The sequence below is a fragment of the Taurulus bubalis genome, assembly GCF_910589615.1.
Source record: "Taurulus bubalis genome assembly, chromosome: 3".
In the NCBI taxonomy this organism is placed as follows: domain Eukaryota; kingdom Metazoa; phylum Chordata; class Actinopteri; order Perciformes; family Cottidae; genus Taurulus; species Taurulus bubalis.
The window spans coordinates 10,335,121-10,349,046 of NC_136591.1; the positions used below are offsets into that span (position 1 = coordinate 10,335,121).

General features: G+C 43.1%; 1 protein-coding gene across 6 annotated transcripts in view; it reads left to right on the plus strand.

Moving 5' to 3' along the window:
- Positions 1-274: 274 nt before the first annotated feature.
- LOC306733750 (nuclear factor 1 B-type-like) overlaps positions 275-13,926 on the plus strand; it is a gene marked incomplete at both ends in the record, with an annotated part of 61,587 nt that continues 47,935 nt past the window's right edge. For 5 of the 6 annotated variants that reach the window (XM_079215046.1, XM_079215047.1, XM_079215049.1 and 2 more), the window contains 2 exons: positions 6,400-6,426; positions 8,956-9,487. In XM_079215046.1, the coding sequence (XP_079071172.1) occupies positions 6,400-6,426; positions 8,956-9,487 (559 nt within the window). Of the gene's footprint in view, positions 350-6,399; positions 6,427-8,955; positions 9,488-13,926 lie in introns of those variants that run through there. The other variant, XM_079215044.1, reaches the window with a different exon arrangement.

Consider the following 13,926-nt stretch of genomic DNA (forward strand, 5'->3'; position numbering starts at 1 on the left):
AGTGATATCAAGCTGCTCTCCAGTAGGGAGGGGAGGGGAGGGGAGGAGGTTGGTGGAGGAGGGGGCGGTGAGGGTTGCAGGGTCACGGCTCTTGTAATTACCACAGTCAGGTTCGAGTCACTGGTCAAGTTTGATTTTTTTCTTTTTTCCCATGATGCAACGTCGACAAGGACTGGCCTACATGTGGCACAGCATGCCTCCACTGATGTCCCTCTGATTAGGTGTCCCGTCTTCCACAGGGCCGCAGCATCCGATGACAGCCGGGAGCACAGCGATGGCTGGGAAACTGGCAGAGAGGTCCATTAAATGGCAGCTTTGCTATGACGTGTCAGCACGGACGTGGTGGATGGTAAGTGGAGCTCTTTTGTCTTTCATCAACTGTGTTAAGGACATCACCAGCAAAATCAACTTAATTTCATGGAATAGTCTATCCAAAATGTTACGCTGACTTCTGACACTGTCTGGGTGAAGATGTGCACCATAAACGTCCGTGTTTAGTAAATATCATATTCTTTGACATCATTTTGTATTGCTTTTAGAAGTTATTTGTGTCTTTGTGTGTCTGTGCCCAGGTCTAGTTTGCCTTCATTTGCAGATGTGAGGGATATTGTGGAGGCTGTTTCATACATGAAAATGTTAGACTTCAGCACTTTATGTCACACATCACATTTAAAAGAGATGTTTTTGTTCAGCTTTTATTTACCACAATATTTTAAGTGCATCCCTGCACTACCATTCATATTTTTGAACGATTGTGATCCTCAAGGTTAGCACTTGAAACTTTGAGCATTGAAGTGTTTAAAACCCAGAGGTGCTGAAAGGAAACGAGGATTTTAAAAGCGATGAGTGATCAAAATAGGCTTGAAAAACGATATTATTATTTTTTGCCAAGATCAATGAGGAACGATTCAGCCTCTCTTCAGTGTAAGAGCACCTCTCTGTCCACCCTCTGCAGTGTTAATTTGATAGTGCCGGACAAAGAGCCCTTTCTCCAGCCCGCGCCTTTCCCATGCTGAAGAGGCAACGCAGGCTGACATTTCTTTCTGAATATTTATTTACTTGTACGACTACAGGCGACCTTTTATTGTGCTCCATCGCCGCCGTTTAAGTTGAGGTCTGTTTGTCTGTCTCGGTGCATTTGAGCTCGGAGAATTGACCCTTTCTGCTCAGGCCGTGCTGCTGCTGCTTTCTACTCTGTTTCCTTTTAGAGATATTCATTAAAGCAACATGGTTATACTTCTTTTAAAGGAAGAGAAAATCAGCTTCAACTCTTATACCAGCAAGTTCCCGTAAAGAAAGAGCCGTAGTGCTTTTTAAGAGTCATGATGCAATGTCTGTCATAATGGTGAATAGCATTCAATTCAAAGTTCATATTAAGATTAAAGTTTTGAAGGATTTAGCAGAGACCAGCAGACCTGCTGTCTTACCAGCTGTTGTGAAAGGCCCATAGGAGATGGTGTAATTGGTAGGAAAAGGCCCACAGTGATCACACAGTGATCATGCCATTTGAGCTTAATGGACAAAGGATCATTACTCAAATCATCTTTTGCTATAGGAGCATCACTAATGTAACAGAAGCAGTGGTAGCAATAGCAGTCGCCTTGTCGTACGACTGCATGGTTATCACGTTACAGCGTATTTGTGTAATCTTTTTTTAACGAGAATCCAAATCGCATTTCCTATCCTCTGACAACACTTTGGTTCAGGAAGATAAATGTGCAGCATATTGGTTGGTTTCATAAATAGTACTAGATAATAACCAGATGACACAGCCGGTCACAACAGTGACAGAACTGGTACGTCGCCACCTAATGGTGAAAGAAAGACACTGGGGTTGTGCATGCTGGCTCTGTCCCACTAGTACATGGGGAATTTCAACAGAGAGCCGTTGTTAATGTCAACACCTGTGCTTTTCCTACTATGTGATCAGTATTTTGTTTCACCCAGTGTTGGTTTGTTAAAATTTGGCTAAGAAGCTCTTTTTATTATATTTACTGATCGACCATTTTTGTGCCAGTGTGTGTTTTTTTTACATTTAGCCTAATGGTGCTCACAAATAGAGAAATACAGAAACTACATTTTGCCTCAACTGTCGGCTTGTGTATAATTTATGTTTTGAATGATACAAAAACTCTAATAAGACTATGCTAGCCCTCAACAAAAAGACTGCTATACAATATATAGAGCGCCTCGGGTTTCATGCTCCCGTGGGACCCGCACAAGCAACTGGCAGTTCTGTTTGTGACCACATGGGGGCGGTACATCCACATCCAGAGGGATGGATCCTGAATCTGTGAAGGCGCATGCCATGTGCGCCAGCAGGCTGGCATGATATTGGTAACTGGGGGCAGAGAGATAGAGAGAGAGTATGGAGTCAGGGTATGTGACAATGATCGTCTTTCATCTTTCCAGTTTATAGAAATAAACCAATTAAACACACTCAATTTAAAAGTAAAACATTCTTGCAAAAAAAATAAAAACAATACAACATGTTTATAAGTAATGGGTGAATAGCTTGAAATGTCTATTCAGTGAGGGTTTAAATGAGTGTTTTTGAATACACACCAGCAACATCAGTCTGAATTTAGCCTTGAAACGATCATTGATCAGCCATTTGCAGCCATTTGTTCTGCAACTGAATGCTCTCAGCTTAATTGTTTTTGGATGTGAATCAAAACGGATCACAAGGTGTGTGCGTGTGTGTGTGTGTGTGTGTGTGTGTGTGTGTGTGTGTGTGTGTGTGTGTGTGTGTGTGTGATGAAGATACTGGCCCCACATGACAGCACTGACATTTTTGATCGTGTGCATACTGTGTTAGTGTCGTGATAACGGTGATGGGAAAGCAGTGCAATCTATTGTCCGACTACCCATTCAAGCCATACAATCATGTTGTCTGCAGTGATTGTTCTGGTATACTGTGATGGGCTTCCAGTGAAGGTTACTCTTTTTAAATCAGCCAACTGCACTGGCAACATTGCACCATTGCTGTGGCTACTGTACTCCAGTGCTATGGCTGATTGCTATTCCACTGCTATCACTGCTGTTCGACTGCCATTCATATTACTAAATGAGCACCACAACAGCATTGATCCATCAGAATACCATTATATCTTAATTACAATATATTAGTGTGGAACAATAGCCTACCCAAATAAGTGCTTTCAACACTGTTTTGCTTGTATTTGATTGATTGAGGGAATGACTTTTTAATGATAGTGGGAAGTATGTGTATAATTAACAAAATAGATTGATTATCTAGGCATTTCTAAATAATTACCTGGAAAAAGTGCCTTTATCACAATACATGTTTGGTCTGAACATGGTTTGCAGCTTGACATGGAAATGCTAGATGTGTGTGGAGAATATCGGATTGTAGTTTAATACTGGCAGTCCTCCTCTTTTAACTGCACATAATACAATTCATAGTAATAATTACCATGATAATGATCATAATAGTAATGATCTAATTTAGTTGTAGCAGTAATTACTGCCGTGATTTCCACCGTTAGACTTTGACCACACAGCTATTCAGGCCGACTGTCCAGCTCTGTCAAGCCCCAATCACCACGTCAGAGGAGCGGAAGTGAGGGGCCCAGGGCAGCGAGTCCCGGGGCCACTGATTCTGGCCAATGAGAGGCAAGAATCCAAACATCGTTACAAAACAGAGCTGCGTCAAGCTCCGGGGAAACAGCTAGATGATCCTCGGGAATGGAGGTCGTTTTTGCTTTCAAAATAAGAGGTAGAAACTGTCTCATTTTGGGAAGAACAAAAGTATGTATTCCGGTACAGAGGCTTATTATTACACTATTATTGTTTACAATAAGTATATTAACAATATTAACACGACATGGCTACAATAACCATATGATATTACACAGTGAGACACGACATTACAAAACAAACATGTATCCAGTGGAAACCATTGGCTGTGTACATTTCTTGGGGATTTTTAGGTTAGCCTACTCTTTTGTAAGTAGGCCCTAAACCAATAAAAGAAACACAACCGAAGCTGTAGAGAGTGCTGTTCATCTTATTTTGTGAATACAACATGGGTTGCAACGGACAATTGTACACTACATGAGCCATGAACAAACATTAAGGAGCAAATGTGTCCATCCTCCATTCATTGACAACAACGTTCACGTTAATTGGCATTGTATTCATGTTTGATATTGATTGGTGTATTAAAGAAATTGCTCAAGCTGTGTTCCTTACTGGGGGTTTTATTTTGAAAAGCTCTACCGGAAATCGTCTCGCTATAATTATATCCGACTTGATGGTTACTGCTGAGAGCCGGAGGGGCGGCAGTCAGACAGGCAGTGAAAGTGAAGGCGGAGACCAGCCCAGTGCCGAGAACTCAGCCTCTTCTGGATCACGTTCAACTTCACTGAACAACCCCAAAAAACACGATCCAAAAAAGTAAGACCTGAAGAGGAAGGAAAACAAGACAAAAAAAAAAAAAAAAAAAAGACTGAAAAAAAAACGCGAGGTGCTCCCAACTTCTGTTCACCGCTGCAAAGACTTGTCTTCCGGTGTTGACTTTTTTTTTTTTTTTGCGAGCACCGCAAGAGAAAACCCCTCCAAAGCACAAAGTTGAACGTGAGAAATGTGAAGCTACCGGCTTGTGTGTTTCAACCAGGCTCCAGGATTCCCCATTAATCCATGCAGTACAGTGCAATGGTACGTGAACGAGGGTTATTATTGCTTTCCAATGTTGTGATAACGCTGATGATACCATTTGTGATTACAATCATTTTTTATTTTGGTTTAGTTTTTTGTATTACTGTCCTGTCCTCGCGACGATTGAGAAATGCGGAGAAGTGGGCTTGACTTAACACGGAGCGCAGCCCCTGGCGCGGTCGGGCCAAAATCGTAAGGGGACTAAACTTGGCACAGATTCCTCCGGCAGCCTATGTTAACATCCCATAACCCCCTTTTACTTTTGGGCACATGAACTCTTATGTGGACTGCTGGCAGCTCTGTGGGACAAACACACACACGCACACACACACAAAACGCACGCGCTGCACTGACACAAGTAACAATGTTTAACTTCCAGGCTTCCCAAAAGCATCGCCGCTGGAGTGTGTGCACGCGGGCTATTCCAGGCTGCCTTCAGGTGTCCAGTTATTCCGTTCACCGTATGGCCCTCAATACACGGCCATTTTAAAAGTCAGTCTTTAAACAGCATACCATTATATACACTAATTGTTAGTCAAAGTTATTTTGTACCCGTCTGCATGTAGAGGAGTGCATGCAGGCTAATTCTGCAGCAGCCTCGACAATAACATATACAAATGAAGACCTTCAGTTGGCGGTCTTTGAAAGGCAATGCATTAAAAAGAAAAGTCACATTTTCATCAAATGTGCCATATCCTTTTTTTTTTTTTTAACATTATATACTATTTCAGGGACTTTTCAGAACGTTTTAAGGCGAGTTCATTGACGGTGTCCTTGCTACAGTGCGGCTGACAAAGTAAAAACAAAAAGACTCTGGGTTAGTTTTCTTTTTTCTCTCCACTATGAACCCCCGACACTGTTGAATGGTCTAAACTGGAAGAGGAGCGATCGCATGTTTTTGACACGGAGCTCGGGGGTAAAGGGTGGCAGAGCTGCAGAAGGGAAATGTCCCTTTTCCGTTTCTATGTCCCCGAAGCACACACACACACACACACACACACACACACACACACACACACACACACACACACACACACACACACACACATACACACACGCACGCACGCACGCACGCACACGCACACTCAGACACTAAATCTGCTGGAGTGATATGTATGCTGTGTTTTCAGATAGCCTAGGAGGAGAAGAAAGTGCTGGATGGTGGATAGGGGTTGTGTGTTAGGAGGAGGAGGAGGAAGAGGAGGAGGAGGAGGAGGAGTGTGACTGTGTAATTACGTGGGTGAAGAGAGAAAAAAAAAAGTTGGGTCTGATTTGCTGGAATCGCGCAGGACTGAAGGTGCACCGGTCGATTTCACATGAAGTTCGGTTAAAGCAGGGGTGAACATCACACACTCTGGTGGCCTCTGAAGCTCCCCACAAGGCTTTCATGAACGAGACCTCGCCGCACGGAGACGCGCACACAGCCCGTGTTGTAGCTCGAGGAGTACGCAGCAGCCCCGTTTGCACCGGCTTCTACGAGTAGAACTTGGCGCATGTCAACTTTACAAACTCCTGCATAATTTTTTTTTTTGTGTCTGCGGAGACGACAATCTTTGGATCGCAAAAGAAACTAACGGATGTTCTTGGATAAGCTCTTATTGTGTTACGCGGAGAGCTGCTCCACAGTCTTGCTCGGTGCACGTCGGTCCAGGAATGGCGCGATAAAGTGATTAGAGGAATCGGTCCAAGTACATTCACGTTTTGTGTCGTCGTCTCGTCATGTATTCTCCAATTTGTCTCACTCAGGTATTTGTGTCATCTTTTTAAAAATATGTTTAATTATGGTTTGCACATTTGTAATACAAATGTTACCGACAGTGGTGAGGGAATTCGAAGTTTCGTGCCTGCGTCTGGGTTGTTCAGTTCCAGCTCTGCTCGGGAAATACTTTCATAATTAATCACAAAAACGACGTTCTTTTTGCCTGGGAAGGGAAAACATTTAAGTCATTAATCCAAAACGCACGTGTCTGTGCCACGATTGTGTTGATTATTATTTATTTATTTTACTTTCAAGTGCTTAGATTCTAAAGAAAGCCCCCTTTCGAAAATTATTTGATTAGTCCTTCAGGCAGTTAAAAAGTCACTGAAGTGCAAATCTTTATGCGCTTTTTACGTGCGTAAAGTTATGCGTAAAGATGGATTTTATGATTGCATTCCACGACTGTCATTTTAGTAGTCCTGGCGCAGGTATGCTAATTTGCTCACAAGTTTAATTAGGTTATTTGCGTCCTCCGATAACCTCACACACAACTCCCAGTCTGGCCTGAGCTGTGTTTATATATATATATTTGGGTATAATTTTATTTAAAGTAAAACCCCTATACTTTTGGGAAGTGGAGTTGGAAGAAGATAAAGCCACTTTCACTTGCAGGGAGATCAAATGTATGATAAGGTTGATTCAACGGTGGAACGAGTAGCTGACTGTTTTGGCTGACTCAGTTTTACTGTTTATATTTTACTTGGCATAAGTAAGTGATTGACTGAGATGTGGTTTAGTTTGTACTTAAGAGGATTGTGCTTTTATGGCCCCAGCTGAAGTGCACTGCATAGGCCCTGGCCAAGTCATTTATCTTTACAGCGTTTGGCTTTAGCCTGGCTGAAAAAAAATTAACACAATATTTAAAGTGTTTTTGAACAGGAAACTAGGAGCGAAAAGGACTTCAGAAACACTTGCTGCCGAGCACAGTTACTAGCATTTATTGCTTACGTTTGTCAGTTTAATTGGCAACATTATAGTGAGGAGATGACATTTAAAGGAGTTCTCAATTCCTTTAATTTATTTATTTGTGCGTCTCTAAATGACTATGGATGGGTATAGCATCCATAGTAAATATAATACATTTCAAAACCATCTGTAGAGAATTAAATATTTATTCCTGCTGTTTAATAAATGATTCTAATTCGACGTTGCTGTAATGGAGCAGACTTTTATTGGCCCAGAAGTGCAGACCAGAAATGTGGCTTCTCAGAGCAGCAGCAGGCGCAGATAGGGAGTGGGTTTCTGTGGTTTCCTATCGCCTGCCCGCCTGACTGCCTACGAAAAGAACAATATGTGGTTTAACTCCTCAAACGCGTGCTCAGAAGGGGCCGCTCACACGTATTAAATTTGACATTTTAATGGCCTAAAACATATATGGGTTCATGTTTCCACGTGTCACTCACAGAGCTGCTGTAATTTTGGACGAGTCTTGAATCTTCCCCACAACCGTAGACATTCCCTCACCTGCAGGAAACAAGCATTAATAATATTGTTGAAGTATTATTGATATACAGTAAGAGCCTGCAGTCTGGGCAACTGCTGTAGAAATGTTGGCGTTTAGCTTTTTTTTTTGTCGTGAGGATGAAAAGAAACTCTGTCCAAAAAAAAGTTTTCTTTTTGTGACTCACGTTTGCTGTAATTTTCCAGTTCAGAAAGTGGTACAAAGTATAATATACATTATGTATACACCATTTAAAAAGTAAAAATTCTGTTGAAAATATTCCCATTATTATAAAATGAAGTCTGAACATTTATCAGAAAAATAAGTTTCAGCATAACATTTCTTTAAAATTATATTCTTATTAAAGGAGAGATGGGGAATTTCTAAAAGTAGGCCATGCTTTTCATATTGCTGGCTCAGGTTTTTGGAATGAACCTGAGCAAGTGTCACTCTGCGTGTGAACCTCAAAAACCTTAGCATGAACTTGAGATCGAGTCCCAAGTCAACCCTTGCAAATACCTTTCCTGGACTGCTTTGATATGCCGCCTTTCTCCTCTGCCTGCGTTCATTTAAAAAAAAAAAAAAAAAATGCATTTTTAACATGCAGCCTGCATACAAGGGACGAGTTCACGTTGGAATACGGACAGTTTGATAAGAGAAACGCCACGGTGAGGGGCCGCATGCTCCCCGTAGCAGCAGTGGCACAGAGTCGCCGTGCTCAGAGCACGTTCCGGGACGCGAGTGTGTTCAGTCACGGGGCTCGGTGCTATTGTAGTCCCGGCCGTTGATATAAACAGTGGAATGTCCTTGTCATACCTGCAGGGCGCCTGATGAATCTAAAATGGTAAAACCAGTTTTTCAATGTGAGCAGGACCTTCCCGTCTGAAAGCTGTTGAAACCGCCAATTAGATGTTATGTGACTGATTATTAAGAATTGTTTATTTGTGGTCTGACTTCCACACGGCCTCAGATTAGTAGTGGCTGACTGAACCCATATTCCTTATTCCATGTTTATTGACATGAGTTTCTGATTATTTTCCCTCCCCTCCCCTCTGTGTCCCCTTCAATGCTCCAGGATGAATTTCATCCCTTCATCGAGGCACTTCTCCCTCACGTCCGGGCCATTGCCTACACGTGGTTCAACCTCCAGGCCCGAAAACGCAAGTACTTCAAGAAGCACGAGAAGCGGATGTCCAAGGACGAGGAGCGTGCGGTGAAGGACGAGCTTCTGGGCGAGAAGCCCGAGGTGAAGCAGAAATGGGCGTCCAGGCTGCTGGCCAAGCTGCGTAAGGACATTCGGCAGGAGTACCGGGAGGACTTTGTCCTCAGCGTGACGGGCAAGAAGCACCCGTGCTGTGTGCTGTCCAACCCGGACCAGAAGGGCAAGATCCGCCGGATCGACTGTTTGAGGCAGGCCGACAAAGTTTGGCGTCTGGACCTGGTGATGGTCATCCTCTTCAAAGGCATCCCTCTGGAAAGTACAGACGGGGAGCGCCTCGTCAAGTCTCAACATTGCACCAACCCAGCACTTTGTGTCCAGCCACACCACATAACAGTATCGGTCAAGGAGCTGGACTTGTTTCTAGCATACTATGTCCAGGACCAAGGTAGGTTCAAGCTCATGCTGTGTGTGTGTGTGTTTGTTTCACTTTGCGTGTGTGGTGTGTGTGTGTGAACTATGTGTGAATGATGGCTTGGCAAGGTCAAGGGTCACATGTGTTACTTTCTGGCAGTCTAGCTGAGACTGCCTGAAATCACCACTGCACTCGGCAGGCAAATAAACACGGGAAACTTGATAGTCAGTCCTGTATATATGCAGCGTACGTTTTTATATGGCTCAAGTATGACTCATTGCTAAACAAAAAGAAAGACATTTTAAATGTGTCTTTGCTCTGCTGTACTCCAGCAGCATGTTCAGTAATTACTCAGTATCTTGTACACACACACACACACACACACACACACACACACACACACACACACACACACACACACACACACATACACACAGGCTTCTACAATTGCACACACACTGTACACATTTTCTATTTGTCTGGATATTAAGTCGTGACAAATGTGGAAAGTTGCCGTATAGACTGGTTAAATTAAAATGAACCACTAACAGTGTATGTATTGCCAATACTGAGTCTGTGGACCAGTAACACAGGGTTCTTATAAAGCCCTTGTTATTACAGTTGTGTTTAATAACAGCATATTTAAAAAATGTGGTACTCCTTACTATATTAAAAAAAACAATAACGCTAGCTTCGTCCCCCATTGTTCCCTTTATATATTGTAACATGTCATTTTAAAACTGTTTTCAATCAAAATCACAATAGAACAATATTGTTTTAAAATGAGATTCAAATCATTTAAAAAAAAAGCTAATGGCGACATTATCATATTAATAAACGTATTGCTGTAAGTCACATTATAGCTTAGCATTGAAAGGTATGAATAGACCTAAGTAGGGCTTTTAAAATATTTGCACAACATTTCAGTATATATAAGATATCGCGTCTGTTATAAATCATGCGTGTGATCGTGTTGGCGCCGAAATCCGGCTTTTCTTAATTCCTGAAAAGCTGGTTTCTTTTACATGAAAGCCTTTTGTGGACACAGTGATGTGCTCGATGTGGAGACTGAATCCTGCGTTTTATTCAGCTCAGTGTTTTAATAAGAGGCTGGAAAAAAATGCGTTGCCAGGTACTGGAATAGGTTTTGACATGCACATTTTGGAATTGGACGTGTTAAAGCCTTTTTTTTTTTATTTGAAGAAAGATTTTTTTTTCTATTTATTTTTCACATTTATACACAGCCAAAAGACTGCCATTTACTGGCATTTAGCTAAACATGTACGATAATTTACAAGTCAAAATATTTAAGATTAATTTTGTTAATTGGAAGAAACTAATAGTGAATGTTTTACACATATCAGATTCCACAAGGTAATTAAGGACAGTTGCACAAGTCCAGAAGAAAATATTGTTTAGTTTGATGCTGTCCATTTTCTAAATAACGCTATTTTCTATGCTTATGTTGACCCGAGAGCCATAGATGTATTTTTTTTGTTGTGCTAAATTTAACCTCTCTTTCAAAATGAATGCAAAATAGGTTTGTTGCAGTACATAAATACATGTCAGTCGTTCATGCCCCTCTCAGGGAACTTCCTCCCTTTATCTATAGGAATCTGTTGAAATTCCTCTGTATTAAAATCTACTGAGCGAATAACCACCAATACTTTGCTATTGAGGCAGAAATGATGGTATAGCTAGCTCATTATCATCAAACCCTGAGCGCCATTTTGTGTTTGATAAGTGCCAGGGAAAGCAGAAGGCACAGCACACAGACAATAATGGTTGCCACTGGCACCGGGGTTGGCATCAGACCCTCTTTTGTGTCTTTTGTAGGATGCCACCGCTTCTCTAGTTTGCATCTGCTGCATTTTTAACTGTTCAGCACCAAGTTGAGAATGGCCCTTTAGTGCACTTCCTTCATAATAGACACCATTTAAATGATAAGCCGGTGCCTTTATTGACGGCATTTTACCAGGTTTTATTTAAAAAATGTGTCCGCCGTGGAGGAAAAAGGCAAATTATTGACGAGATCATTTATTTTTGTGTTGGAAATGAACGGTGAGCATAATGTCCTCCTTCGCCGGAGAATGAATTAGCTGCGATTCAACGCTGCATTGCGGATCAAAGCGATTATTTACCGTTGTCCTGGGTTGAAACTTTGGCAAATACAAAATAGCATTCTTTTACCGGGATCACCGAGACGGCTTCTTTTTTCCTCCTGTTTGGTATTTGCAAGCTAAAGCGTCTTTTTCCTTTTCTTCAAGTCACCAAGCGGTGCCCATCTCCAGACAATGCAGCCATATTGTGGTAGCGTGTGGTGCGGCGCCATTTTGTTTTGCACTGTGCCAGGGAGGCAGGCAAATCACCAGTAATGGTTGTTAGAGGTTTGGAGGTTGGCATCAAACCCTCTTTGTCTGCTTGCAGCATGCCTTTGATTCGTTGGTTGGCATCCGCAATGCAGTGGGCATGTTGGAAAGTTTTTTGACAGTGGCAGAATGGAAGCCGCTGCCTTTGTTCTGCTGCAACTGCACGAAACAAACAAACATACAATCAAACACAAAGAAACTAGCAAACGGCTCCGTCTGAAACAGAATCTGGTATTTGTGGGTCCAAACTGTTTTTTATTATCACTCTCTCCGTCCTGCTACCTGGCAGTGGCTCCCTTCTGCAGGGTCCCGTAATTGGATGGCCGAAACAAATATATATTTTGCTGCCGTTATTTCCACAGCGGAATCTTTTCATCTTCTTATTGTTTTTTTTTTTGTCCTTGCAAAAATCAATAAGTTCAGAGTGTATTTGTGTTTTGTTTTTCATTCTGGTGGGTCGCTGCCTGAGAAAGGTCGGCGGGTTGGCAGCGAGTGCGCTGGGTGAATTTAGAGAGGGCACTCAGCCCCCTTGTTCTGGGGCACAGACGCGTTTAGCCAGGCAGAGCCGCAGCACCCATGTGCATGCCCAGATGAATGCCCGCTGGGAAGTGGGCAGGGGGCTGAGGGTGGGGGCTGTGGCATCCATTGTGCCAACTGGCAGGCCGTGTTCCATACAGCGCCCTGGCTTCTCACACACACACACACACACACACACACGGCCGTTGTACTCCAATGCACTGTTTTATCGTTATCTTCTCAAGCAAGAAGTGACATTTTTTTTCTCTTTGAATCATCGTCTCTCCTCTCCTGGATTCATATTTCACATATTCAGTTTGACAGCTTGATGGAATAGTTGTAAGAAGACATGGAGACGATGGTCCTGTTTGGACATGTTAGGATACCATAGGACTTGTTTGTGTTTGGCTTTGTTAAGCTACTCATCCATATTTCCTCATTAATTATAGAAATGTAGTTTATATAAATCTCTCGGCCTTGCATATTTCAATGTCATAAGACATGTCTGCAGTTAATCGAATATAAAAATAGAATAAGATGTGTGATTAAGATGCACAAGCAAGCCAACTGAAGCATTTGGAGGTTACCTTGGAAAGTGTTATGGAAATGATGTGTACATATTTCTACCTCAAATTCTTAATTTGTCAGTGGAACAAAAATAAAAATGGGAGTAGAAATTTAAAATGACTTCAAAGAATTCTGAGCATTTTTGAAAGTTGCCGCTGCCTTCTAAGCAGGGACAGAAGGGGATTGTCGAGGTAGTCCAACAGGAGACCAAATAAGTCAAGGTCAAGTAGCTTTCCCATTACTCCGGTGCTGAAAGTTAACACGGCCATAAAACATCATTACCTAGACACCACCACCCAACACCCCCCCTGTAACGTTACTTCTTTTTCACACTGCCATGATAGTTTGTGGAAATGGATGGATTACCACAAACCTCTGAATATACGCTGCCATGTTAATGGAGACCTTGTTTTACGAGCGGCCGACTTAACCTCTGCCCCCGGGGTCGTGACCTTTTTGAAAGAGATGTGACAGGGTGTCCTCTGAAGTTTAATTGAGCAAAACAGATCGGTGAAAACGCGCCGTTGCGGGCCCAGGGCACGTGGTGGAGGAAGACTTTTTGCCTGGGGGTGGAGGTGGCGGTCAGGGGAGGAGGTGGGGGAGCATAAGCCCCCCTTGTTGACCTCCTCTATCGGGGTCAAACCGCGGCGACCGCAAGATCACCGGTGGTCTCTTGGCAACTGTTTGTCTCCACTCCCCCGCCACTGCTTCTGGTCTGGCTGGTGGTCCCTTGGTTCACTGGTCTAAATGAGGGGGAGTAGGTACCACTGACTCCCCACATCTCCTCTCCCCCCCTCCCCCCTTCTCCAGTCCCTCAGGCTGGGTCGTCTGGCTGGACCCTATCTCCAAGGTTGGCCTGCTCCACACTGCGTGGGGTGGCTGCTTGCGTCTTGTTTTCCGCCCGGCTGCCTCAGAGGCTTTGGTCAGGCGGCCAGTGCGGCGGCCTGACCTTCTGGGTCACAGTGGAGGCCTGTGACTAAGCACAACATCCACCCCTCCCTCCCCTCATCCCCTTATCCT